Source organism: Pan troglodytes, chromosome 11 (assembly GCF_028858775.2).
Source record: "Pan troglodytes isolate AG18354 chromosome 11, NHGRI_mPanTro3-v2.0_pri, whole genome shotgun sequence".
NCBI lineage: Eukaryota > Metazoa > Chordata > Mammalia > Primates > Hominidae > Pan > Pan troglodytes.
This window is the reverse complement of record NC_072409.2, coordinates 4752805-4779170: the sequence shown is the minus strand read 5'-3', so window position 1 is coordinate 4779170 and position 26366 is coordinate 4752805. Positions and strand designations below refer to the sequence as shown.

Below are 26366 nucleotides of genomic sequence, written 5' to 3'. Positions count from 1 at the left end.
TGGTTTCCTCCAATGTTGTTTCTTTGTGTCTTTCTGTGATTTGTACGTAACTCTGATCCACTAAAAAGACCTTTAGTTGATCTTCTTTTTTTATAATCAATCTTTTTGTAATTTTTTTCTTTTAAAATATTTTTCTGCAACTGTGGGATTTTGATGGGGGTTGGGGATATACTTAATTTGCCGTTTGACTGAAGGCCAAGAATATCATTGAACACACTCCAAAGGGCATGTTCACCTGGGTGCCCAAGGGAACCTTCTTCAGGACAGGTGAGGCACTGGCAGGTCCTCTGGGTGGAGCACCCACCACCAAGAGGTAACATTCTTTCATTTGAATGATGCTTTTGGGTTGAGACTAAAACTTGGATCTGCTTGACATTCTGAGACCGCACAACAGAAGATAATCAGGATGCTTGATATGGTTTGGCTCTGTGGCCCCACCCAAATCTCATCTCAAATTGTAATCCCCATAATCCCCGTGTGTCAAGGGTGGGACTTGGTGGGAGGTGACTGGATCATGGCGGCAGTTACCCCATACTGTTCTTGTAATAGTGAGCGAGTTCTCACAAGATCTTATGGTTTTATAAAGGGCTCTTCTCCCTTCACTTGTTCACTCTCTCTCACCTGCCGACATGTAAGACATGCCTTTGCTTTAGTCTCGCCGTCCACCATGATTGTAAGTTTCCTGAGCCCTCTCCAGCCACGTGGAACTGTGAATCAATTAAACCTCTTTCCTTTATAAATTACCCAGTCTCAGGTGTGTCTTTATAGCAGTATGAGAACAGACTAATACAATGCTTAAGCCACAAACATAGTGGAAAACTCCCAGGCCTTTCTCTGAGCTGGGGATATGACATCCTCTCTCTGACTAGAGCCTCCAGTTCACCTGGAGCTCCCCTTTGCCCCTCAAGATGCTGGCCTTGTAGCTCCTATCTGTACAAATGTGGGAAAGGCTGGTTGATATTTTGGTTAGGCTGGGCATGGTGGCTCACACCTGTCATCCCAGTGATTTGGGAGGCTGAGGTGGGAGGATTACTTGAAGCCTGGAGTTTGAGATCAGCCTGAGCAACATAGTGAGACCCTATCTCTACAAAAAAAAAATTTTTTTGGAAAATTAGCCAGCCACAGTGGCTCACACCTGTCATCCCAGCTACTTGGGAGGCTGAGGCAGGAGGATTGCTTGAGCCCAGGAGGTCGAGGCTGCAGTGAGCTTTGATCACACCATTGTACTCCAGCCCAGACAATGGAGAAAGACTTTGTTTCAATCCATCAATCAGTCAATAGACTCCCTCCTATTCCATATTGACGTACTGTTAATGGCAACAGATGATTTCTGCCAAAGGGGTGACAACATCAACCAGACTAGACAAAGAGATTGGCACTAGGAATTCCACAAGAGGTGACCATTTACAAGAACCTGGAATGGACCAAGAACTCTTAGCAATGACCACACAGTGACTGTATTAGTCTGTTCTCCCACTGATATAAAGAATTACCTGGAACTGGGTAGTTTATAAAGAATAGAGGTTTAATTGACTCACAGTTCCACAGGTTGTACAGGAGCAATGGCTGAGGAGGCCTCAGGAAACTTACAATCATGGTGGAAGGTGAAGAAGGGGAAGCAGGAACATCTTCATGTGGCAACAGGAGAGAGAGAGTGAAGGAGGTTAGTGCTACACACTTTTAAACAACCAGATCTCATGAGAACTCACTCACTATCATGAGAACAGCAAGGGGGAAATCCACCCCCATGATCCAATCGCCTCCCACCAGGTCCCTCCCCTAACACTGAGAGGTCCCTCCCCTCAACATGAGATTTGGGTGGGGGCACAGAGCCAAACCATATAATTCCACCCCTGGCCCCTCCAAAGTCTCGTGTCTTTCTCACATTTCAAAACCAATCATGCCTTCCTAACAGTCCCCCAAAGTCTTAACTCATTCCAGCATTAACTTAAATTTCAAGTCCAAAGTCTCATCTGAGACACGTCAAGTCCCTCTGCCTATGAGCCTGTAAAATAAAAAACAAGCTAGCTACTTCCATGATACAATGGGGGTACAGGCATTGGGTAAATGCTCCCATTCCAAAAGGGAGAAATTGACCAAAACAAAGGGGCTATAGGCCCCATACAAGTCCAAAACCCAGCGTGGCAGTCATTAAATCTTAAAGCTCCAAAATAATCTCCTTTGACTCCATGTCTCACATCCAAACAACACTGATGCAAGGGGTGCACTCCCAAGGCTTTGGAATATTTCAATCAATCAATCAGTCAATAGACTCCCTCCTAGCCCATTTTGATGTACTGTTAATGGCAACAGATGATTTCTGCCAAAGGGGTGACAACATCAACCAGACTAGACAAAGAGATTGGCACTAGGAATTCCACAAGAGGTGACCATTTACAAGAACCTGGAATGGACCTCCATCCCTGTGATTCTGCAGGGCAAAGCCCCCACAGCTGCTTTCACAGGATGGCATTGAGTGCCTGCAGCTTTTCCAGGTGCATGGTGCAGGCTGTCAGTGGATCTACCATTCTGGGGTCTGGAGGATGATGGCCCCCTTCTCACAGCTCCAGTAGGCAGTGCCCCTGTGGGGAGTCTGTGTGGGGGCTCCAAACCCACAATTCCCCTCTGCACTGCCCTAGTAGAGGGTCTCCATGAGGGCTCTGCTTTTGCAGCAGATTTCTTCCTGGACATCCAGATATTTCCATACATCCTCTGAAATCTAGGCAAAGGTTCCTAAGCCTCAACTCCTGCCTTCTTTGCACCCATAGTCTCAACACCACATGGAAGCCACCAAGGCTTGGGGCTTGCACCCTCTGAAGCAATGGCCAAGTTGTACCTCAGTCCCTTTTAGCCACAGCTGGAACTGGAGCAGCGAGGATGCAGGGCACCATGTCCAGAGGCTGCACAGAGCAGCAGAGCCCTGGGCCTGGCCCACTAAATTATGTTTCCCTCCTAGGCTTCCAGGCCTGTGATGGGAGGGGCTGCCTCAAAGGTTTCTGTAATGCCCTGGAGGCATTTTCCCCATAGTCTTGGCTATTAACATTTGCCTCCTCTTTACCTATGCAAATTTCTGCAACTTTGAATTCTTCCCCAGAAAATGGGTTTTTCTTTTCTACCACATGGTTAGGCTGCAAATTTCCCAAACTTTTATGCTGTGCTTCCCTTTTAAATATAAGTTCCAATTTCAGACCATCTCTTTGTGAACACATATGAGTATATGCTGTTAGAAGCAGCCAGGTTATGTCTTGGATGCTTTGCTGCTTAGAGATTTCTTCCACCAGATACACTAAATCATCTCTCTCAAGTTTAAAGTTCAACAGATCTCTAGAGCAGGGGCACAATGCCACCAGTCTCTTTGCTAAAGCATAGTGAGAGTGACCTTTACTCTAGTTCCCAATAAGTTCCTCATCTCCATCTGAGAACTCATCAGCCTGGCCATCTCTATCCACATCACTATCAGTATTTTGGTCAAAACCATTCAACAATTCTCTAGGAAGTTCCAAACCTTCCCTCATTTTCCTGCCTTCTTCTGAGCCCTCCAAGCTGTTCCAACCTCTTGCCCATTACCCAGTTCCAAAGTAACTTCCACATTTTTAGATATCTTTATGGCAATGCCCCACTTCTTTGGTACCAATTTTTTGTATTAGTTCATTCTAACACCGCTATAAACAACTACCTGATACTGGGTAATGTATAAAGAAAAGAGGTTTAATTGACTCACAGTTCCATAGGCTGTAAAGAAAGCATGGTTGAGAAGGCCTCAGGAAGATTACAATCTTGGTGGAAGGTAAAGGGGAGGCAAGCATATCTTCACAGGGTGGCAGGAGAGAGAGAGGAGGGAAGTGCTACATGCTTTTAAACAACCAGATGTTATGAGAACTCACTCACTATCACGAGGACAGTGTGTTAGTCTGTTCTCACGCTGCTAATAAAGACATACCTGAGACTGGGTAGTTTATTTAAAAAAAAAAGAGGTTTGATGGATTCACAGTTCCACGTGGCTGGGAGGCCTCACAATCATGGCGGAAGGCAAAGGAGAAGCAAAGTCACATCTTACATGGCGGCAGGCAAGAGAGCATGTGCAGGGGAACTCCCTTTTATAAAACCGTCAGATCTCATGAGACCTATTCATCATCATGAGAACAGCATAGGAAAGACCTGCCCCCGTGATTCAATTACCTTCCACCAGTCCCTCCTCCAACAGTGAGAATTACAGTTCAACATGAGATTTGGGCAGGAACACAGAGCCAAACCATTTCAGTGGCCTTGGCCAACCCACCATGCTGAGACTCTTCAAACCCAGACCTGTTCTCCTGGGACCAAACAGGCCTATGGCAATCCCAGCACTTCCAAGACATCCTGTTGCTCCAGGTATTGACCAGTGCCACCCAGAAAGATATCCTCATCAGCACTGTAGCTCATGCTACCTCCTCACCTCCTACGTGACACAGACCATCTCTGTCCTGGTCATTTTAATTGGCCCTTTCCCCAGGGCCTTATGGGGCCAAGTCTCTCCATAACTTGATCAGCAGAGGGGAAATTGGATCAGGGTGTGCAGATCGTTGCCCGCTTCTTACTTTGTGAATGTCAGAGGCCCCCAGGCACAGAGACCTGCTCGTTTCCAAAGTCTCATCTTTGAAAAGCAGATGGCAAGGCTTAGGCTTGATTGAATTTGTGTTTATGTATGTGATGCATTTGATTGTAGCTGGAGGGAGGCTGCCTGGTCCAATAGCTAATTTGGCCCATCAACAGGGTTTAAACCTACTTACCTGTTAGAAACTATTTGTTCCATGGAGGCAGTTGTGCCTTTGGTTGGTGGCATAACAGCCAGCGTCTGAGCGTCCCCCTTGACCAAAGCCTTTTGAACCTGTGGGTTGATTTCAATTAGGGAGCCCAAAGTCCTTGGCTCCACAGCCCGGGCTCTAGGGACTGATGCTAAAGAACCGTGGGTACAAGCGTATGAGGGCTGGCAGACAAAAGCAAGAGTTGCACCACTGTCACGCATAGTTTAAGAAACAAACGACCCACATATTTATCAACAGGGAGTTGGCTAAATCAATCAGAGACCATGCATACAGTGGGATACTTGAGAGCTGTCAAAGGAGGAGGCAGCACTGAGCGTGTATACTCAACGTATATCCAACATGCACGTGGAAAACAGCAGTGGCAGGACAGTGTGTACAGCAGGCCATTTAACAAACAGTGATGGCTCCTCAAAAATTAAAAGTAGAATTATCACAGGATGCATCAATGCCATTTCTGGGTACACACTCAAAGGAATTCACAAGGATTCAAAGAGGTATTTGCACACCCAGCAGCATGATTCACAACAGCTAAAAGATGAAGCAACCCAACTGTCCATCTACTGATGATGGATACATCTAGTGTGATCAATCATACAATAGACTCTTCTCCAGCCTTAAAAGGCAAGGAAGCTCTGACACATGTTACAACCTGGATTCACCTTGAGGATAGTATGCTCAGTGAAATAGACCAGACACAAAGGATAAATCCTGTATGGCTCTATGTCTATGTGGTCTTAGAGTCATCAAAATCATGGAGACAGAAAGTAGAATGGTAGGTGCCCAGGGCTGGGGGAGGGGGAATAGGGAGCTGTTGTTTCATGGGCACAGAACTTCAGTTTTGCAAGATGAAGCGTTCTGAAGACAGATGGTGGTGATGGTTGCACGGTAATAGGAATATGCACTGAAAGCCATTGAGCTGCACACTTACAGTGGTTAAGGCGGGACATTTTACATGATGTGACAAATCAATAATAAACAATTTTAAAAATTTCAGAGAATGAAAAGCTGTTCTGACAGACGACATATTGAGCTGTTAATGGTAGTCATATTTGAGGGAGTGATTCTGCGCCGTGTTTTTCAGGCATGTCTGGATGTTTATAATGATAGAGCTCGCCACCGTGGAGGGAGCCCTCACTAAGCACAGATGGTCCAGCCTCTGCCTGCACTGACTCGGGGAGCCCCCAGCCTGAGGAAATGCGAGTGTAATTCTGTCACTGTCCCCATAAGCTGAGGAATCAAGGTACAGAGGTTGAGGAACATGCACCTGCCTCTTTCTGCCTTTGTCTTGATTACTTCTCTGGGATAAGGACCATGTCCCTCCCAGTGAAACTCACCTAAATGTCAAGGGAGAGCACTCCTGAGCCTCAGCCTCCACATTGCTTGCCCCCGGGTAGGACCACAGATGCCCCCTCGGCCCTGGGCGCTGAGGCCGGTGGAAGCCCTGCTGAGCCTGCGAGGCTCTGCCCTTCAGCACCTCTGGGATCAGGTTTCCAAGAACACCTGGCCCCGAAATGGGCATGGGGGGTGGGATGAGGGCTGACTGACCACTCAGACTTTGGGTCCCAAGTCCCCTGTTCTCAGCCAAGGCCCAGGGAGTCAGGGCAGATCCGGGGGTCCTGGGCTGGGTGGCGCCGGTCTCAGCCGCATAGGGCCTGTCTGTGTCCCGTGGGGTGTGGCAGCCGCGAGCTCCAGGGGTTGGTGGTGAAGTGGCCCATAAGCCCTGAGCGGGGGTCTGAGGGCTGGTCGCTGGCATTGTAGCCTTTGCCAGGCAGCTCACTCGAACCCTGCCTGCCCACTCTGAGGCTGCCATAGCACCCATCTTGAGAGTCAGCAGAGCCTGCATGGAACCGCCCGGGAGGCCCAGGCCAGCCTTCCTCTCCAGACTCCATGGACGCCAGACGCCACGCTCTTCCAGGCCTACCACTCTGCAGTCACTACCCATGACCACGGAGCCCTGGCCAGTGCCACTTGTCTCTAGGCCTCGGCATCCTAAGTTGTGAAATGGTGACAGTCAGGGCCTCCATGTGACTTGGAAGGGCTGGGTGCCCTCACTCACGAGAACGCCCAGTGCCTGCATGCTCGCCTGGGGAAGAGGCAGGTGGGCTGCAGACACGGCTCCTACAAGCCTGTGGACTCAGAGGGCATCTCAGGACTCGGCAGCCCAGACCACAGCCTGGTGACAGCTGTCCCACACAGGGCTCCCACTGCACATGGCATGGTGCAAAGGGCATCGACCCTCAACTCTCACCACAACCCCCATCTCCTGGGCCTGCCCAAGGCAACTGGTACCCCACAACTTCCTGCATCTCTGCCCCCCTCCCACCCTGGGGTGGGCTTGGCTGTGTGAGTGGACTTGGCCCACCAGCCGGCAGCCCCCATGCTGGGCTCTGATACCCTAGGAGCGTCCTTCTGCCAGTGAGGGATGGGGGTGGGAAGGTGAGGGCCCCGGCTTCTTCACCCTTGATGTGACAGTTTTGGGGTGCATTCCACAGTCTCTCCAGGGTCCCCTTGGAACTGAGTCCCTACTGCCCATGGCGGAAACTGATTATGAAAGTACGGTTCATGAGTGTTCCCACTCCCCTGCCTACCCGTCTCCGCACACTCTGAGCTCCCCTTCCACACAGCGTGCTCACACCCAGACCCTTGCCTCAGCGTCTGCTTTTGGGGGAACCAAAACCATAACAGGACAAAAAGAAGGCAACACAGTCTCCGACTGCACTTGGGGGTCCCACCAGAGTGTGACGGTGCCAGCAGACACTAGGAGAGGAGGGCGCTTGTATTTCCTGTGGCCACTGTAACAAATGACCAAAAACTCTGAGGCTTAAAACAACACGATTTTTTTTTTTTTTTTTACAGTTCTGGAGGTCAGAAGCTCTAAAATCAAGGTGTCTGCAGGGCTGGCTCCTTTTGGGGGCTCTGGGAGGGGAATCTGTTCCTGCCTTTTCCAGCTACCAGAGGCCTCCACATCCCTTGGCTCACGGCCTCTGCTCTGTCTTGGAAGCAGCCTCCTCTCCTTGGACCCCACCAATGCATCTCCTTCTCTCTCTCGTAGGACCTTTGTGATGACATGGGGTCCACCCAGCCAATCCAAGACCACCTCCCACCTCCGGGTCCTTAATCTAATCACACTGAATGTCCCTTCCCCAGGTAGCCTACCCGACTTGCAGGGATCTGGACGTGGCCATTGGGGGACATCCCTCTGTCTGTCACACCACACGCCAGAAGCTCAGAGAGATTCCAGGGAGGGAGGCGGATTCTCATGTTCTCCGGGACCCTCCTGGGCCAGAGCCCTGCCTGTTGGACCCTGTGATGTCAGTGGGTGCAGCAGCCCCCAAGATGGATGTGGGTGAGGGCAGCCCGGGGCTGTCTCGCTAGCCCTCACTGCATTGGCCCCATTCTGGGTCAACGGTAGGTCAACCTGGTGGATCTCTGAGGTGACCAAGCTTACTGACAGATGAACTACAGCCTCAGGAAGAGGGTCATGGCTGGCAGGAGCCAGCGGGGGCAAGACCAGCAGCCCTGAGTGCCCAGCCTCTGTAGCCAGAAGTCAGCGCCAGTGCCGGTCCTGAGCAAGATGGCCATTTCACAGATGAGGAAAGAAGGCTCAGGGCTGTGGGGACTGTCCGGGTGGGTCACATGGCTGGCAGGTTTCAGGGCCTCTCTTTCCATCTGGTGCCCACAGTTACACTGTGGCTTGGGTGTGGTCTGGAGCTACTGCCTCAGGACCCACCACCATCCTGGCAGTGTGGTCCCTTCAGAAAAGCTGAAAATGCAAAAATCAGGCACATGCACCTCCCCCCATGAGCTGCTCAAGAGAGAGGAGCAGTCACGCATCCTTATGGAGAAAAGGAGAAGCAGGACCCAGAAAGGGTTTCCCTGTAAGATTCCTCAGGGCCCAGCAGGCCTCAGCCCCAAGATTGAGGCCAAATTGTTGGAGGGGCATGTGTGTGTGTGTGTGTGTGTAAAACTGAGTATGTGAGCATGAGCCCAGAGCTGGGGGTGCAGGCCACGCAGGTGTGAGAGTCCACCTCCCCATCTCGCTGACCCCTGTGTACGGAGGAGAGATGGAGGCGGGGGAGGCTGTGTCCTGCCCAGGCCAGCCGCCTGCCAGTGACAGTGGAGGACTTGCTCAGAGTGGGGCTGCTTGGAGTCACACAGGAGTGGCCTGGCAGGCCTGGCAGCCCCAGCCCTGGAGCCAGCCACAGACTCCTGGGTTCTGCTTCCCTGGGAGCTTCCAGGGGATTGTCACTGGGGCTCACGATACCGACCCCTTCTGGGATCAGTGGCCCCTTGCTTTTGGCACAGAGCTTCAGGGCCAGAGAGTGCCTCTAATCCAGTAGCTGAGGAAAGCCTTCAGTGGTGCTCTGGGCACCTCTGTGACCTGCCCTGGGCCCAGCCCTCATGCTGATCCCACTGTAGCCACCCTACTCAGTGCCCCAGGCCCTGGACACCTCAGGCCATGGGATATCCCATGCATTCAAACTCTCACGGCCAGCTACACTTATGAGCAGAGGCAGAGGCATGGTGCCACCGCTGCCTCCTCAGGCAGGATATGCTTTTTGTTTGTTTGTTTTGAGACAGGTTTGTTCTCTGTCATTCAGGCTGGAGTGCAGTGGTGTAGTCAGGGCTCACTGCAGCCTCAAACTCCTGGGCTCAAGCGATCCTCCCGCCTCAGCCTCCCGAGTAGCTGGGACTACAGTCTTGTGCCACTATGCCTGGCTAATTTGTTTTTATTTTTATTTTGGTAGAGACTGGGTCATGCTATGTTCCCCAGGCTGGTCTCGAACTCCTGGGTTCAAGCAATCCTCCCGTCTTTGCCTCCTAAAGTCCTGGGATTATAGAGGTATGAGTCACTGTGCCCAGCCCAGAATGTGCCTCTTAACTTTCATACCACAGCCCCTATGCTCAGGACGAGGAGGGACATAGGCCAGCTGCCCCAAGTTCCCCAAGGGGACTGTGCCACCCTGGAGTGGGCTCTGTGATGGACAGAGTCACCGTCTCCCAGCAGCTCCCAATCCATCCCATCACAAGTCAGGTCTAGGCACTGCCATCAGACTGATAGTTGAATTTTTCCTGCCAAGAGGAGGTCCGTAAGAGCCTGAGCCACAGGCGAGGAACAGTGCTGTCCTGTGGCCAGGCCCCGTTGTCACTGGGGAGTGGCCTGGCCTGTTCACTCACCCAGCTCCGGTCTGCACCACCGTCGCTCCACTCGGGGTTGTCACTGCCTGAGGTTAGGACGTCAGCAGAAGCCAGCCTCATGTGGCAGAGGCGATGGGGAATTACAGCCTGCAAAGGCTGATGGCATCAGAGAGATTCAGGAAAGCAAAGGGCTTATTAAAAAGCTGAAATTGGTTCTAAACAAGGTCAGCCGTCGATACGCCTTGGAGGGAAGCCAGGCGCTGAGCAGCAGGAATGGGGCTTATTTCCTGACACCGTGGCCGTGACACCCTGCACCTCCCCAGCCTACCCCACCCCCAACCCCACTCCCACCCCCATTCCCATCCCCACCCCCACCCCCACCTCTGGAGGGCAACGTGCACCTGGACACTGGAGCAGAGGCAGCAGGGGTGGGAGCAGGGAGGAAAGCCCCCCGCGGGGCACCACAGGGAGGCATGTGGCCAAGAGAGCACCTGGCAAGCAGGTGTCACCTCTGAGGAGGGTGAGGGCAGGAGGAGAGCTGACTGCTGCTTCCTTACCCTGGGGTCGGATTGCTCCCTTTTAAAATCCATTAATGCAAGGAAGGGCGCAGCCACGGGGCCATCCGATTGGATCCGCTCCCTCCCGCCCGGCCCCAGTCTCCGCAGATTTTCTCTGCGGTTGCATTTTTCATCTGAGCGTCCCTTCCTCCTGACTCCAGTGGAATTTTTCTGACCTTGGCTGACAAGGTGTGCAGCCCCCTCCAGCTCAGGGCACCCTCTTTGGGGTGCTTGCCCCAGGCACTGGCCCACCCTGTGAGCTCAGGCGCATTGTCTCGCCTCTCCGAGGCTGACTCTCCTGTGTCTGAGACAGGGATGATCGCACACCCAGCCACCCAAGGCTGGCCAGGATGGAGGCAGGGCAGGGGAAGCCCTGGTGCAGCCTGACTTGTGTCTCCTGTCCCTCCCTAGGACTTAGTTATCAGTATTTTGGAATCAGCTGAATCATTTCTGTCAAATGCTAGAGGAAAGCCAGTTTTGAGTTGGATAAAGAAAATGTCTTTGATTCCTGTTAAAAATAAACACGTGTGCATAACACTGCTGAGTACGAGACCGCACCTGCCGTCCCTCCTTAGAGCTCCCAGCAGCTGTGGGTCTTTGGCGTATCCGGGAGAGGAGCGAGGCCTGGAGGTGTGTTGAGCCGTCCGAGGGCTGGCAACATCAGGGGCTCTTCACTGCCTCTCGCTCCACAGAACCGCTGGGTTGAAGGAAGCTGGAGGGATCAATTGTCCTTGTCATCCAACGTCCTGTGTCTGTAGATGGGGAGGAGGCGCTGGGTTGGAAAGCGCTTCTCTGAGGACGCCAGCTGCGCATTCAGGAGGGCGGAGCAGGATATGACCCCAGAGCTCTGACCCCGGAGGAGCAGGAGGGGTGCCTGGGGCCTCAATACCCCAGAGGGGAGAGAGGTGCCCCCCTTCCCACAACGCGGGCCCCAGCTGGTGCTCGTTTAGCCTGTTGTCTAGCTGGAGCCACCTGGGTGGCCACCAGGCTGCTGGGAGGGCTCACCCCTGAGGTGGGTGTGCTGTGGAGCCCGTGACCCTCACCTCTGCCTCTGCTGGCTTTTGTTATCCCGTGCTGGGAACACCAGTGCCTGCCCACCCTGGAGGCTCTTCATATCACCGACTCGCTGTGGCCGCTCCCCAGTCCCGAGAGTGAATGTCTGGGATGCAGCAGACACCTGCTTACAAGGCACAGGTGAGGAGGTTTTGGAACTAATCTGAGGCATGAAGGTGAGGTGCTCTCAGGCGACGGAGGTGGCATGTCCTGATGGGAAAGCCAGGCCTTCGGAGGCTGAGACCCTTCCCAAGGCTCACCAGAGAACTCCCAAGAGTGTCTTTCCCCTGGCCTGGGAGACAATTTCACACCAATGCCACACACTATTGCACAGGTGATTATGCACTTGGTCCTCACCTGCCTGGGCTGTGGGTGGGGGCGAACGGTGCCCCTCTGGGTGCAATCAGTGGGGAGGGGCTCATGGCCTGAGCTTGGCTTTGCAGGATGGCCTGGCCACTGTGGGGCAGAGAGCACCGCCTGCGAGGGCCAGGGGAAGGCTGGCACTTTCTCCAAATTTCACGTTCGTGCAAAGACACAGTCATTCCTTTCTGCAGCGTAGAGCTCAGAGCTGAAGCAGCCTCCAGACCTGCCGTCATGGGTATTTGAGGACCTAAATGTTGCTGTCAGCCTATGACATGAATGTGCCCCTAAGGCTAGATTCTGGGTTTCTCCAGAGAGACGAGAAACAGGAGGGAAAAGGAAGGAAGGGAGGGAGGAGGCTAGGGAGGAGGGACAGCTTCTAGTCCAGCTGGAGAGATCTGTCAACCCAGCCTGGGGGGTGGAGCTGGAGGGATCAAGCAGAATGTCCTGAAGGCAGCTGCCCTCAGTCTACTTGCGGGAGAGGACAGGAGGGAGAGGTGCTGTGGTGAGACTGACCCACGGGCCCACGGGTGGATGATTGCAAATGTCCTGTGGCAGGTGTGGGAGAAGCAGGGCTGCAGCCAGCTGCCCTGAGAGGCTTCAAATTCAGGCCAGATCTGCTCTGGGCAAAAGGAAGCTGTGGGTTTGGGAGCTTCAGAGACAGGGGAGCAGGCCTGTCACTCACCCTCTTTTCCTTAAAGGCTGTCACCCCCAGCAGTGCACCCTGCAGCCTGCCTATCCCCTGTGCAGCTCCAGCTCCGTCTGTCCCCAGCAATGCACCCCACGCCCATGTCCCCCACTCCCTATGATGCTCTCGCGCCTTCTGGAGCAGCAGTGGTACCAGCTGGAGGCTGTGGGAAAATTGAGAGGAGACAAAAGTGGGAACAGCAGGCCATGGAGAGAGTGTCTAAACACAGGGACTATTTGGAGATTATCTTATTTTTGGTTTGAAATGGGCCCACCTGCTAGTATTGTACAAACGGCTCTGCTCGCTGGGCCAGGCCTGCAGTGGCTACGGGCCTATCCTTCACTGGTCAGCCTGGAGCAGCTCCTCGGACCTCAGTCTGCTCATCCGTGGGTAGAGGCGGCGCAGACCCCATCCCACTGGGGACTGGGCCAGACAGCCTGTGAGGCAGTCAGCTGGTGCCTGGCCAGAGGGTGTCTGAAAGGCCTCTTGGCTGCAGGGTGCATCTGCTTTTGGGACAGCTCTTCAGAGCCATCTCAGAAGGGACAGCATCCGCCTGTCTACTTCAACTCCCACTGATGACGTCCATGTGTCATTAGTGCCAATTAGAGGAGGGCAGCAGGCTGAGTGCTTGGCCTGGGGCGCAAGCTTGTGGGAGGGAAAATTGGATTCCCCGCTAGACAAATGTGATTACCCGTGCTGCCTGGACCCACCCCATTCAGGACCAGGGCATAAATGGCCAGGTGGGACCAGAGAGCTCACCCCAGCCATGCCCGCCCTCAGTCGCTGGGCCAGCCTGCCCGGCCCCAGCGTGCGGGAGGCAGCCTTCATGTACAGCACAGCAGTGGCCGTCTTCCTGGTCATCCTGGTGGCCGCACTGCAGGGCTCGGCTCCCCGTGAGAGCCCCCTCCCCTATCACATCCCCCTGGACCCAGAGGGGTCCCTGGAGCTCTCATGGAATGTCAGCTACACCCAGGAGGCCATCCATTTCCAGCTCCTGGTGCGGAGGCTCAAGGCTGGCGTCCTGTTTGGGATGTCCGACCGTGGCGAGCTTGAGAACGCAGACCTCGTGGTGCTCTGGACCGATGGGGACACTGCCTATTTTGCGGTGAGTCTCTCCTCCCTGCCAGCTCTCCAAACCCTTCCTGACCCGGCACCCCATCTGGCCGTCTTTCTGCACTCACCCTCCTTAACCCAGAAAGTTCTTCTGTCACCTCTCAGTGTTTGAGGTGACTCTGCTCTGAGCCAAGTCTGCACCCCGAGCTTGGGCATCATGGGGATCTCAGTTTGAGGACAAAATAGGAATGACATGCTTTCCATGGTCCTTGACTGCCCGCCCCAAATCACGGGACCCAGTAATCCCAAGGAATGGAACTATACACAGAGGACGCACACACCACACACACTCGTGCCGCTCCACACCCCACACGCGCATGAGCACAGACCCCACGACCCTCGGCCCTGTAAACAATGCCCAGTACCACGTCCCCAGAGCACACATGCCCACTGATGTGGGCCAGGTGGTGGCGCGTGGCTGGGCACAGCATGAGGCCTGCGCACCCATGGGATCCAGCCTGACCTACTGTGCTTGTACCCGTGGACCGACTGAGCAGGTGCAGACACCCTGCCCCCACCCACAGGTGTCGAACAAGCCCCACAGGGCTCAGCCAAAACTGTTAGGATGGGCTCTTGACTCCTTTCCGTCCAAATTTACCTCCACTCTTGTTTCACAGGGTGGAGAAAGGGGAAAAGTTTCCTTTCAAACTGGAGGGGACTTTAGGCCCTTCCACAAGCTGCAGGGGGTCCCCGAAGTGGGCGAGCCCACCGCCTACAATGGGTCCTGCTCCCGCCTTCCTTCCCATATGGAACTGGCCACCAGGGCTTCTTTGTGGATGAAACCCAACTCTCTCCACAGAAACACACAAAGGAGTGACAAAAAAGTTTTATTTCCAAAGTCAGGAGGTGCCTGCTTTATCTGGGAGTGCCGAGCTGGAGCAGGGGGAGCTGTGTCTGTGCGGAGCGGCCGGCTCCAGCTCCGCAACTTGGTCTCACCATGGGATGTTGGGGCGGAGAGTCCCTCTCTGCCTTTTTGGGTGTTGTGAATTCATGAGGGCAGATGGTGGCTGCTGTTTCTGGAGCTGAGCTTGATCCCTCCAATTCCCAAGACTCGGCCAGGAGGCACTTGCCTGTGTCACTAGTGAGGCTTAGGGCCACCCAGGTAGGGTGAGTGGAGCTGCCTGGGAAGGGCCCTGCTCTGGCCCATGGGGCTGCACAGATTCCTGTGCACAAAGACACTCTGTGGCTCAGGTTCCAGCCAAGAAAGACCTGGGACAGCCCTGATTCTGAGCCGTCAGCCGTCTGGAGGAGCAGCTGAACCCCATCGCTGACAGTTTGGGGTTCTTCGCAAGCCTCTGCCATGAGGCACCCTGAGTGCAGGAGCATTTGCTCCTCTCTGGGGCAGCGTCGCCCCTGCCTGCATTTCTCGGCTGCTAGGGAAGCCAGAGGAAGCCAGGTGACTTTGCCTTTCCGTGCGCTGGCAAGGTTAATTTGCACAACAAATTCCTACGAAAGCAAATGTCAGCCTTATTATTCCTCCCTAAGCAATATGTTCAACTAATATCTTCTTGATTTCCAGCTGAAATATCACAGGCGAACTTTCTGCCTCTGTTTAAAATGAGTCTCTCGGCAAACCAGCGGTGTCCCCAGCAGGGTTGCGTTGTGTGGCTTTTTTCTCTAGGGAAAGTTTTGCAGTATCTTTTGCAGATTTCTTTTTTCTCAAGGAAATGAAGAAAAGATGTTTTACCCTGAATGTAAGATTAAAAAGAAACACAACCCAAAGTCCTTAAGGCCAAGGGCCCGAGGCTTTCTTGGGGTTTCCATGGGAAAGGCCAGGCAGGGCAGGGAAGCAGCTTTGTTTGGACAATTCTGGTGGGCTCTGGGTGGCTGGGGTGGTCTCTAGTTGCCTGGTTCCTGGCCCTAGGGTGATTTAGGGTTGGGGCAATATTGGCCTGGGGTGTGAGAGTCAGGTGGAGGAGGTAGCTAGGGATATGGGCTTGGTGTGGGTTGGAAGGTTAGGAATATGATTCTCACACACGCGTGAATGTTGGAGGGCAGGACAGGTGTAAACAACTCTGACCATCTGTTTGAGCCTTCAATCAATTAATAGATGCCAAATAGACAAATATGGAATCTAAGAAGGGCCCTTCTTGAGTACGAAGGGCAGCCTGCTTGTTGGGGAAGGCTCCTCGCTGTCTCTCAGTGGGTCTCCCTGGCGGTCTTCCATGTGACCTGGCCTCAGGCCACCGTGTCCCTGCCCCTTAGGGCCCAGTGCAAGGGGAGCAGCCGGAGACGGGGAGGGCAGAGGTCACTGATCCAGATCCCAGGAAGCATCCTCGGAGAATGCAGCAGGTCCAATGCCTCCCTGGGCCTCAGTTTACCTTCTCCAAGCAGGGCTGGGACTAAGGTGAGGGGAACAATGCCTAGGCTGCAGGGTTTAAAGTGGTGCTTCAGGCTGGGTGTGGTGGCTCATGCCTGTAATTCCAGCACTTTGGGAGGGCAAGGCAGGAGGATCGCTTGAGGCCAGGAGTTCAGGACCAGCCTAGGCAACATAGCGAGACCCTATCTCAAAAAAAAAAAATCCAAAATTACATGTATTTATAAAGTAATAAAGCAGTGCTTGTTCTCAGGGTTGTGCCAGTGCAGGGTGGGCACCTGCTATCAATCACCATCTTAGATGTGGCACCCTGGTTTCTCTCTCCTTTCCTGTTCATGTCCCACCCTGTTCCCAACTCTCCCCTTTCTGAGGCTCCGCAACTCTCCTGCCTGCATGAATGTGGGCAGCGTTGGTCTGAGGCATTGTTCCCAGTCCCGATGAGGCCTTGGGAGCCTCAGGCATCTTCTTAAGAAGCTCAGTGTCCCGCCCGCCAGGCCCGGGAATGCCCATGGCTAACAGAACCTGTGACCTGCTGGCAAGTGACAGCCCTGGTTCCTGGCTGCAGAGGAGGAACCAACTCCACTGTCGGGGCTCATCTCCACTGCCTCCAGGCAGAAATGGAGATAGAAGGTGTGAGTGAAGCCACAACCCCAGGCAGAACGCTCAGATCCACAGGGACTGAGGCCCAGCATCCCCAGCTCAGCTGGCAATGAATGCGGAGCTCTGCCGGGGAATGCCCTCTTCCCCTGTGGATTGGCCCGGCTTGGCTCCTTCATGCCTGGAGCCCAGTGCTTGTCTCTGCAGGACGCGTGGAGTGACCAGAAGGGGCAGATCCACCTGGATCCCCAGCAGGACTACCAGCTGCTGCAGGTGCAGAGGACCCCAGAAGGCCTGACCCTGCTTTTCAAGAGGCCCTTTGGCACCTGCGACCCCAAGGATTACCTCATTGAGGTAAGGGGTGGCCGCGAGCACCCAGGAGGGCGTGGGCTGTGTGTATCATGCTGCCATCCTGCGCCAATGTCATAGTACCTTTCCTGTCCCCGATAAGTCTGGGGCCTGGGCCTGGCCAGCTATGACAGAGAGAAAGCCAAGGAGGATGGCCAGAGGCCGTGGTGGGGCCAAAGCACTTAGGATGGTCCAGCTCTGCTATTGCCCCTGAGCCCTCAAAGAAGCAGCTCTTTGCCAACACGTAGCTGACATGGTTTCTAGATGCGGGGCTTGTGCTGAAGCCTCTCCCATTGGACTAGACCTTGCTTCTGGATGTCTCTCTCCTCCTGGTCCTGTCCTGGTCCTGTTAACCATCAGGTGGGATTCTGGAGCCCAGGCGACCTGGCTTTCCATCCCGGCCCTGTTGCCAGCTCGCTGTGAGGCTCGGGACAACTCCCCCTCTCCTCTGGACCTCACTTTGCCCATCTGTAAAACGGAGATGGGAACTAGATGATCTGTATGGCCTGACCAACTCTGGGAGTTCATGGGAGCCATAAAACATTGCAAAAGCCATAGGCTTCTTATGCTGCTCTAAGAGCCCCCCAACCTCTTAGGGAAAGCAACCCACCTTGCCCTTGAAGACAAAACTCTTTTAACTCTAGCACACCTGACAGCTTTTGTCTTGTGTAAGTAATCCTTTGGTGTGGCAGTGGCCTGGGCTGGCCGTTAGTGCCAGGTCTTAATCATGGGTGTAGCTGAGTGACCACACGGGAGGCCAGTGCCATCGAAAGATTGATTGCATTTCCGGAGAGAAGGGGCACCTGTGCCGTGCAGGGCCACCTGCAGAGCCCTGGGTTTGGTCAGGAGGCAGATGCAGGAGCTAGGGGAGAGCCCAGGCCTGAGGCTTTCTTGGGGTTTCCATGGGAAAGGCCAGGCAGGGCAGGAAAGTTGCTTCATTTGGACAATTCTGGTGGGCTCTGGGTGGCCGAGGTGGTCTCTAGTTGCCTGGTTCCTGGCCCTAGGGTGATTTAGGGCTGAGGCAATATTGGCCTGGTGTGTGACAGTCAGGTGGAGGAGGTGGCTAAGGATATGGGCTTGGGATGGGTTGGAGGGTTGGGAGTATGATTCTCACACACGCGTGAATGTTGGAGGGAAGGGCAGGTGTAAACAACTCTGGCCATCTGTTTGAGCCTGCAATCCATTAATAGATGCCAAATAGACAAATATGGAATCTAAGAAAACAGAACAGCTGGCTGTTTGCCAGATGAGGAAACTAAGGCCTGGAGACGGGGAGTGGATGTACCCAGGGGTTCGGGGTGTGCTGGGGCAGACCTGGTGCCAGAAGAGGTGTTCTTCCAGGAGGTTGTTGAGCCCTTACCCTGCTTCCCAGTGGACGAGGCAAGGGTGAGCAGAGAACCCTCTGGAAGCACCTCACAGGGGGAGGCCAATGCCTGTGTGTGCTCAGCCCAGTGGCCCCAGGCCAGGTATAGGGGCCTCTGCCTGGAGTTCTGGGCGTCCCCTGCACAGGGCGGCCCACCGGCTTTCCACAAACTCAAAGAGCAAATTAGCCACCCACACGGGTCTGCACTGTGGAGTGCCCAGAAAGCTATGAAAGGCACTTTCCACACCCGATCCCCGTTTCCATTCATGACAGCATGTGAGGAAGCCAGCCCCACATCTTGCCTCCTGAGTCTGTCTGTGGCCTCCAGCACCGCGTAGATCCACGGAGCTTTCTGTGGCTGCTTGGTCCCCTCCTGCCAAGCTGGTGGTGACTACATAATATAGCGTGGCTCCGCAGCTCAGCGTGACCATCAGCAAGCCCCATGGTGGTTCCTTCCCTTCATAGAGGCCACTGAATCCTCAGGCTGGGCTGCCGAACTGACCAATGATCCCCCACACCCAGTCCCCAGTGACCTTGGGGTTGGTGGAGGGAACAAATGTTCCGGCCACACTGGCTCACGGCGGGCCCAGTAGTCACTGGTTGAATGGATGTTAAGTGAACGTAGGTGGAATGTGTTTAGAAGAGAAAAGTATTTGATGGCCGGTGCAAATAGGGGATCCTGGGGGTCGTCAGCCCGGGATTTGGCCCCAGCCAGGGCCATGCAAGCCTCAAGGGTCCCTTATTCACAGAGATGAGAGTGAGGTGTGTCACCTGGTAGGTGTGGGTGGGCAGGGATGTGGCATCCTCTCAGGAGCCCAACTCTGGGGGCTCTGAGAGGGCGACCAGCTGAAACCCGTCTCGGCTGCAGGACGGCACTGTCCACTTGGTCTACGGGATCCTGGAGGAGCCGTTCCGGTCACTGGAGGCCATCAACGGCTCGGGCCTGCAGACGGGGCTGCAGAGGGTGCAGCTCCTGAAGCCCAATATCCCCGAACCGGAGTTGCCCTCGGACGCGTGCACCATGGAGGTCCAAGCTCCCAATATCCAGATCCCCAGCCAGGAGACCACGTACTGGTGCTACATTAAGGAGCTTCCAAAGGGCTTCTCTCGGCACCACATTATCAAGGTACATGCGGGTCCAGGGCCGAGGTCCTCGCCCAGCCCTGCCTTCCTCCCGGGCCTGGGTTGTCCCTGACCCTGGAGAGCTGTCCACAGTCCTGGTTGGACCAGGTGTCCTCTTATCACCGGAACCTCAGGCACCTGCCTGAAGTCCTGCAGGAGCAGCGAGTGGTCTTGGCTTCCCCACCACTCTGCTCACTCCCCTACCCTCAAAGGGCCTCGGAGCTCCCACTTCCCTGCCTGGACCAAAGTGACCAACATCTTGACTTCTGCATCTTTCCTTGGGACTGGAACTGCTGTCTGTCTGCCAGGCCACCTCCCCCTTCATGAAAAAGCAGCTCGAGTCAGAACTCACTTGCTCTCGAACACCCGCCCGGGGAAGACAGAATAGCAAAGGCGATAGCTGTCGAGTGTCCACTATGCCACTAGTCCCGGGGGAGGCGCGAGGTGATCCCTCCTTCATCACAAGAGCCCCTAGTTTCCAGCAGAGGAAGTGTGGCCCAGGGAGGTTGAGTGTCCAGGGTCACATAGCAAGAAGGGGCATGTCCTTGAAGGTGCACTCAGAGAGGTTATGTGAGTGTCCAGAGTCACACAGCAGGAAGAGGCATGGCCTTGAAGGTGCGCTTTGGGCCCGGGCTCTAACCTCAGGGCTGCCCTGCCTCCCACTGGGGCTGCAGGAGCTGGCCCGGCCACAGCCCCACATGCATGAGGACGGCTGCGTCCTGTCCCTGCCTTGGCAGGAAAAGGCCTGTACGAACCTCATTTCCTTCACTCTGGAGCTGCCTACGGGATTTCTTTCTGGGCTGATGGCTCCACCCTCAAGGCTGTGAACCCCAGAAGTGCCCCTGAAATTGTCTGGATCATCCCTCCCATTTTACAGATGGGCATTCGGAAGCCCACGGAGGAGGGCTGCTGGGGAGGGGAGGGTGGGCGGCCGGTTCCCGGGCTCAGGGGGCTGCCTCCTCACAGTACGAGCCCATCGTCACCAAGGGCAATGAGGCCCTCGTCCACCACATGGAAGTCTTCCAGTGCGCCCCCGAGCTGGACAGCGTCCCCCACTTCAGCGGGCCCTGCGACTCCAAGATGAAACCCGACCGCCTCAACTACTGCCGCCACGTGCTGGCCGCCTGGGCCCTGGGCGCCAAGGTGCGTGCCCTGCGACCCCAGCATGGTGTCTCCTGCCTGGGCCCCTGGCGTCCCCACACCTCTGTTTCCCCAGCTTCACCGTCTCAGAGGCTTCAAGAAGGGGCTCCCAAGGGAGCTCACGAGGCCACCAGAAGGGCCAGGCCTGAGGTGGCCCCCTCGCCTCTGTGATGTCTGAAATGCCACCTGCTTCCAGCCTTTTTTTGATTTTCCACAGAAACGCAAGTGCCCCAGGACCTTATGCCCTCAGTGGGTCCTGATTCTGTTTCCCAACTGGAATCAGGGTTTTGTGTACAGAGTGGTCCCAGGGCTGGCTGGCGGTGGGGCCAGTGTTGAGGCCTCCACAGGCTGAGACGATGGGGGTCTCCCCAGCTCTTACACCCGTCTAGAGAAGGGGTTTTGGGGGAAGGCTCAGCCCTAGGCACCAGCTCCTCTCCCCAACTCCCTGACCCGAGTCTCACAGGATGTTCCTGGGGCGTGTAATGAGCTGCCTGTCAGGAGGAAGCGTCGCTCTAATCCTGCTGCGCCCCCTCCACCACCCCTGAGGCTCAGGCCCCAACAGTTGACTGGGTTTGCCCCTGCCCAGACCTGGGGCTCTCTCAGGACACACCCGTCTGTCTGACACCTTGCCCCACACAGGCATTTTACTACCCAGAGGAAGCCGGCCTTGCCTTCGGGGGTCCAGGGTCCTCCAGATATCTCCGCCTGGAAGTTCACTACCACAACCCACTGGTGATAGAAGGTAGGGGGCTCTGCTGCCATCCTCCTCCTCAGAAGCCCTAGGGCTCAGCTGTGTTGAGCCAGTGAGCAAATCCCGCCCTTCGTCTGCCCAGCATGGTGCCCCCGCTGTACAGCTCCTCTTGGCACGAGGCCCTTGCGTCTGCCTCATCCGCTGTCCATCTTCCATGGCTGTGGTGGGCTCCCAGGGACAGGACCTCGAGGGGCTCACTCCTCACAGCTTCGCCAGGGCCCAGCAGTGGCCCCACACCTCCCTCCTCGTCCCTATAATACGGGCTGCCGTCGGCGCAGCACTGTGCATCCCAGGGGAAAGGACAAGGAGAATTTTCATAAGGGAAGCTTCCAGATGCCAAGTTCCACATACAGGGAGGCGAGTGTGCATAAACAGGGAGGTGGTAGCAAAGCAGGGCATATTCCAGGACACAGGCGCTCCGGCCTGGCTGGAGTGCAGGGACGGGAAGGGGAGCTGGGGCAGCTGCTGTTGGATCACCCATACCTGAGGGTGGAGTGAGCAGGGTCAGCTTTTAGCATGGCAAGGCCAGGTGATGCTGTCTCAGAAACTGAAAAAAATACTTCCCTCTCTCTGTTGCACCAGCATCTTTCACCATATATAGACACACACGCACACAATGCACACACACATGCACACACACATGCACACACACGTACACATATGCACGCAGAAGCACACACATGCACACACTTTTTCTCTCTCTCTGAATGGTGCTTCTTCTTTTCATTTGTGCAAGGTGCAGAAGTGGCCTAAGAGATAGGTGCTAGGCTGTGCCTCACCACCTTGGGGATGCTGTGTGGATGACCTCACCCGCTGCCTGTTCTCCCACCTCCCACAGCTATTGTGAAGCTGGGAAAGGCTCACGCACAGAACTTGCTGTGGGCACGGGGCTGTGCTCAGCTAACAGTCGCCTGTGGTTTTTTTTTTTTTTCCTGGCTGCATAAGTAATACCTTCCGCCACTGTTGGAGTTATCTCCACATGCACAGAGAAGGGTATAAGTCAGCTTGGGCCTTAGCATGACACAGGATTTATTGCTCATTTAAACCCTGAAAGCAAATGGATTTTTGAAAACTCCTGAAGCATCAGGGAAGTCTGTCTCTTCATGATTATCTGGTTGTATTTATGGATCCTTTGCCAAATATAAGGACGCTCCTGTCACTTCACCCATCTTGAGATGGGCTGCTTTTCTATAAATATCAAAATCCCACAATTATTTCATGATTTAATCCCCATCTGAATTTTAACCAATTGCAACACCCTTTTTATTATTATCCTCTGATGTAATCAGCCTGGAGATACAGGAGCCGTTTGAGTTTGGATGGTGTAGGGGTGTCGAGGGAAGAAGGCAGAGGCAAGAGGAGTTGTTTTGGCCTCATCTTAAAGGAAACAAGTAGGGAGATGGTTGGGCCCCCTGGAAGTGCCCTGCACCCCAGTCCACAGCCCTGGGTTTGAACCTCAGCTTGGCCACTTCCCAGCCCTGTGGTCTTGTGTGGAGTCTTCAGTTCAGGCTCCATCCTCAGTTTCTTCATCTGTGAAATGGGGCTGATGATTCTCACTGTGCAAAACTTCCATGAAAGGGGTAGGTTATGCTTAGAGCATTTTTGGCACCCAGGGAAGATGTTAGTATCTGTACCACCCTCTTAGTTTGTTTGATCAGAAAGGGCAATGCATGTGCACTGGTGAGAAGATGGACAGCAGAAAAGCATGAAGAAGTTGAAACCACCCCCCAGCTCCCGGCTCCAAGTTTTGAAGTGAGCACTGGTCACCCAGCTATGTGTCTGTCCTGACTGCTTTTCTGGCCCATTAATTTTTTTCTTGTGACCAGAATTTTATATCTTTTTTTTTCGTTGTTGTTTGTTTGTTTTTTTACTTAAACTTCATCAGAAGCCTCTTCCCTGTGAATTAAAACCCCTTGTCAATTTCACACTCCTTGCCGCCTGACATCCCTTTCCTGTACATAACCCAGGGGGCAGAGCCTCCTGCTGCACAGCCCCTCCAGACCACCCCGCCATGTCCACCATGCATCCGGTGGCATGGGGCCAGGCCTTTAGATCCTCCGCCAACCATGAGCCCAGCCAGTACTCAGAGCCTGGCTGCTGATTCACTAGGCATGGAGTTTCAGGAACAGTGGGGCTACCTGGGTGACACCTGGTTGTGAGGATGTTCGAGTGGGTGCCAGCATCCCTGAACCTCTGTTTTTTTGTTTTGAGACGAAATCTCACTCTGTCACCCAGGCTGGAGTGCAATGGCACGATCTCGGCTTAATGCAACCTCCGCCTCCCAGGTTCAAGCGATTCTCCTGCCTCAGCCTCCTGAGTAGCTGGGATTATAGGCGCGTGCCACCACACCTGGCTAATTTTTGTATTTTTAGTAGAGACAGGGTTTCGCCATGTTGGTCAGGCTGGTCTCGAACTCCCAACCTCAGGTGATCCACACACCTCGGCCTCCCAAAGTGCTGGGATTACAAGGCGTGAGCCACCGTGCCCGGCGCCCTGGACCTCTGACCATCAGTTTCATGTGACCACTGAGAGGCTGGCCCAGGGAGCTTCAGGGACTCTCCAATTAGCAAACGGCAAGGAGAACTAACAGGTGTGGCCACACCATAATCAGGAGACACAGTCTCCGTGACTCGAAGAAGCACCATGTTATTCCTTTGGAAGAGGCCCTTGACTGTGGGCTGAGGCTCATAAAGGGACAGCAAGTCATCTGAGAGCACACAGCACGCTGTTGACCAAGCGGGACCTGGCCTGTGCATGAACGGGGGCTAGACCTGCAACGCTGGCGCTCCTCCTGGGGGGCCACATTCTCACTCAAATTGTTCCTGAGATGTCAGCTTGGTAGGTGGGTTCCTTGGGTCTGCAGGACATAAAGTAGTAAAAGTGGGGGCTGCTGGGAGGATGTGCTCCCTGAGTGCTTCTTGTTAACCTCCACACACAGATACACTCACACTTGCCCAGCTTTGACGCAGGGCCAGGGCTCTTCTGTGCCATCGGCAGATGGGAGTTCCATGCCCTCTTCTTTGCCCAGACCACACCCTGCAGGTTGTCACCGTCCTGCAGGCTGATTTCCAGCTTAGGTTCCTTTGAACGTGGAAGAAGAACATCAAAGCACTTATGAAACAATCTGAGCACAGAACTCAAGTTGTTTACGAGTTTCCGTCTATCAGCAGCATCTCACCCGCACCTGATTCCATGGAGGCTTTAAGTGGCTCACGTGGATCACATCTTTCCACAGCATTCAACTAGTTTTCATAGAAACAGCAGCTCTTTCTTCCCAGTGAGTGTAGCCTGTTTGCGTTAATTGATCTTGCGAGCTGCCTGGCATCCACAGGTGTGGAAACAAAGCCAGCCAGCTCTTGGTCTGCCTAGCAGGTGGGAGCAGATGGGGGGTGACCGGCCCTGCCTCCTGGCTGAGGGTGGCTGGGGTCATAGGGATAATCTGTCCGCAGGGGGAAGTGAGAGGGCCTCCACTCACCTCTCACCTCCATCCATCCCACCTTCTCCCAGGACGAAACGACTCCTCAGGCATCCGCTTGTACTACACAGCCAAGCTGCGGCGCTTCAACGCGGGGATCATGGAGCTGGGACTGGTGTACACGCCAGTGATGGCCATTCCACCACGGGAGACCGCCTTCATCCTCACTGGCTACTGCACGGACAAGTGCACCCAGCTGGTGAGTGGGGCTGGGCCCGGCACTGCACCCTCCCTCCTCCTGCGTCCCCCAGTGGAGGCCTGGCAGGTGGTGGCCCACGAAGGGTGGCAGGCACAGCTTTGGTTTCCCCTGACCCTGAATCCCCCTGCGGTCCTCCCTCTTTTCTGTATGCAAGGGAACCCTGCTGCTGAGAGGCCATTTGTGTGTGTATGCACCTCCCTCTCCAGCAATAACCATGGCTCCCACTAGTCCACACCCACGTGCCAGGCTTCCACGAGCTGCATTTTAAAATATGCCTTCATTATGTAAGCAACACACACATGCGCTTGCCACTCACAAGCGCAGGCACTGCAGCTAAAGAGAACGCTCCCCTCATCCGCTGCCGCCTCCCCCTGAGATAGCCACTTCTTGGCTCTTTGTGTCCTTCCAGACGTTTTTCCTGTATATTTCAGGAAGCTCTTGCAGGTATTAGAAACCTTTTGTGTTTTTAAAAAGTTGTATTGAATAGTTTACAAATTTTTCAACAAATGGGAGGCATTTTTCTGGTGATTTGCCTTTTTATTGCTGCATAGTATTCCACAGGATGGGGTTTTCACCATGCACCTGAGCAGGGCAGGACTAGGTGAGGCAGGGAAGTGCCGGGTACAGGATCTCAGGGAGCACCCGTCCTCACGGCTATGCACGCTGGGTGGAGGCACAGGTTGGCGCTTAGACTGGCGCCAACAGCAGGTCCTGTCCTTGGCTTCTGGTGAGTTCAGGGAGTGACTACTAAAATCTCCTCCTTTGCTTGCCCTATCTTGGTCCAAGCCTGTGCTGAACTGTCTCCCTATCAATCAGTGTCTAGGCTGTTCTCAACTTTTCACCAATAGAAAGAAGCTCCTGGGAAATCCTTGTCCATGTAGGAAACCATTTTCTCATGTAGATTTCTAGGCATGAAATTGCTGCTCCCTTGAGTAAATCTTGCAAAATGCCCCTCAGAAAGCCCATCTGCTGCTTCCTCCCGCACATAGGACGAGAGGGTGCCCGGTTTTACTGACCCACTGGATTATTAATATTGTAAATATTTTCTGTCATTTGGGAGGAAGACATGTCAGTGTTGTTTAACTTGAATTTTCTATTTGTGGACTTGAGGATCTTTTCCTCTGCCTCTTGGCCATTTGTTCCTGTTTTCTGTTCATTCCTGTGCTCGGTTTTTCCAGTAGGTGGTTTGTTTTTCTTACTGTTGGTTTCTAGGAGTTCTTCTTATATGATGGATGTTATTTCATAGTTTGTGTATATGTTACAAACATTTCCTCCTGTGCGGTAGCTTTACTTCTCACAGTGACCTGCAAAGTAAGTGTTGACGTACCCATTTCACAGA

At 54.2% G+C, this 26366-nt stretch overlaps 1 protein-coding gene across 1 annotated transcript in view; it reads left to right on the top strand.

Moving 5' to 3' along the window:
* The first annotated feature begins 12121 nt into the window (after nt 1-12121).
* DBH (dopamine beta-hydroxylase) overlaps nt 12122-26366 on the top strand; it is a 24173-nt gene continuing 9928 nt past the window's right edge. The window contains exons 1-6 of the mRNA XM_520341.8: nt 12122-13707; nt 16837-16983; nt 19209-19466; nt 20429-20605; nt 21242-21344; nt 24861-25027. Of these exons, the coding sequence (XP_520341.2) occupies nt 13369-13707; nt 16837-16983; nt 19209-19466; nt 20429-20605; nt 21242-21344; nt 24861-25027 (1191 nt within the window). The 5' untranslated portion in view covers nt 12122-13368. The remainder of the gene's footprint in view (nt 13708-16836; nt 16984-19208; nt 19467-20428; nt 20606-21241; nt 21345-24860; nt 25028-26366) is intronic.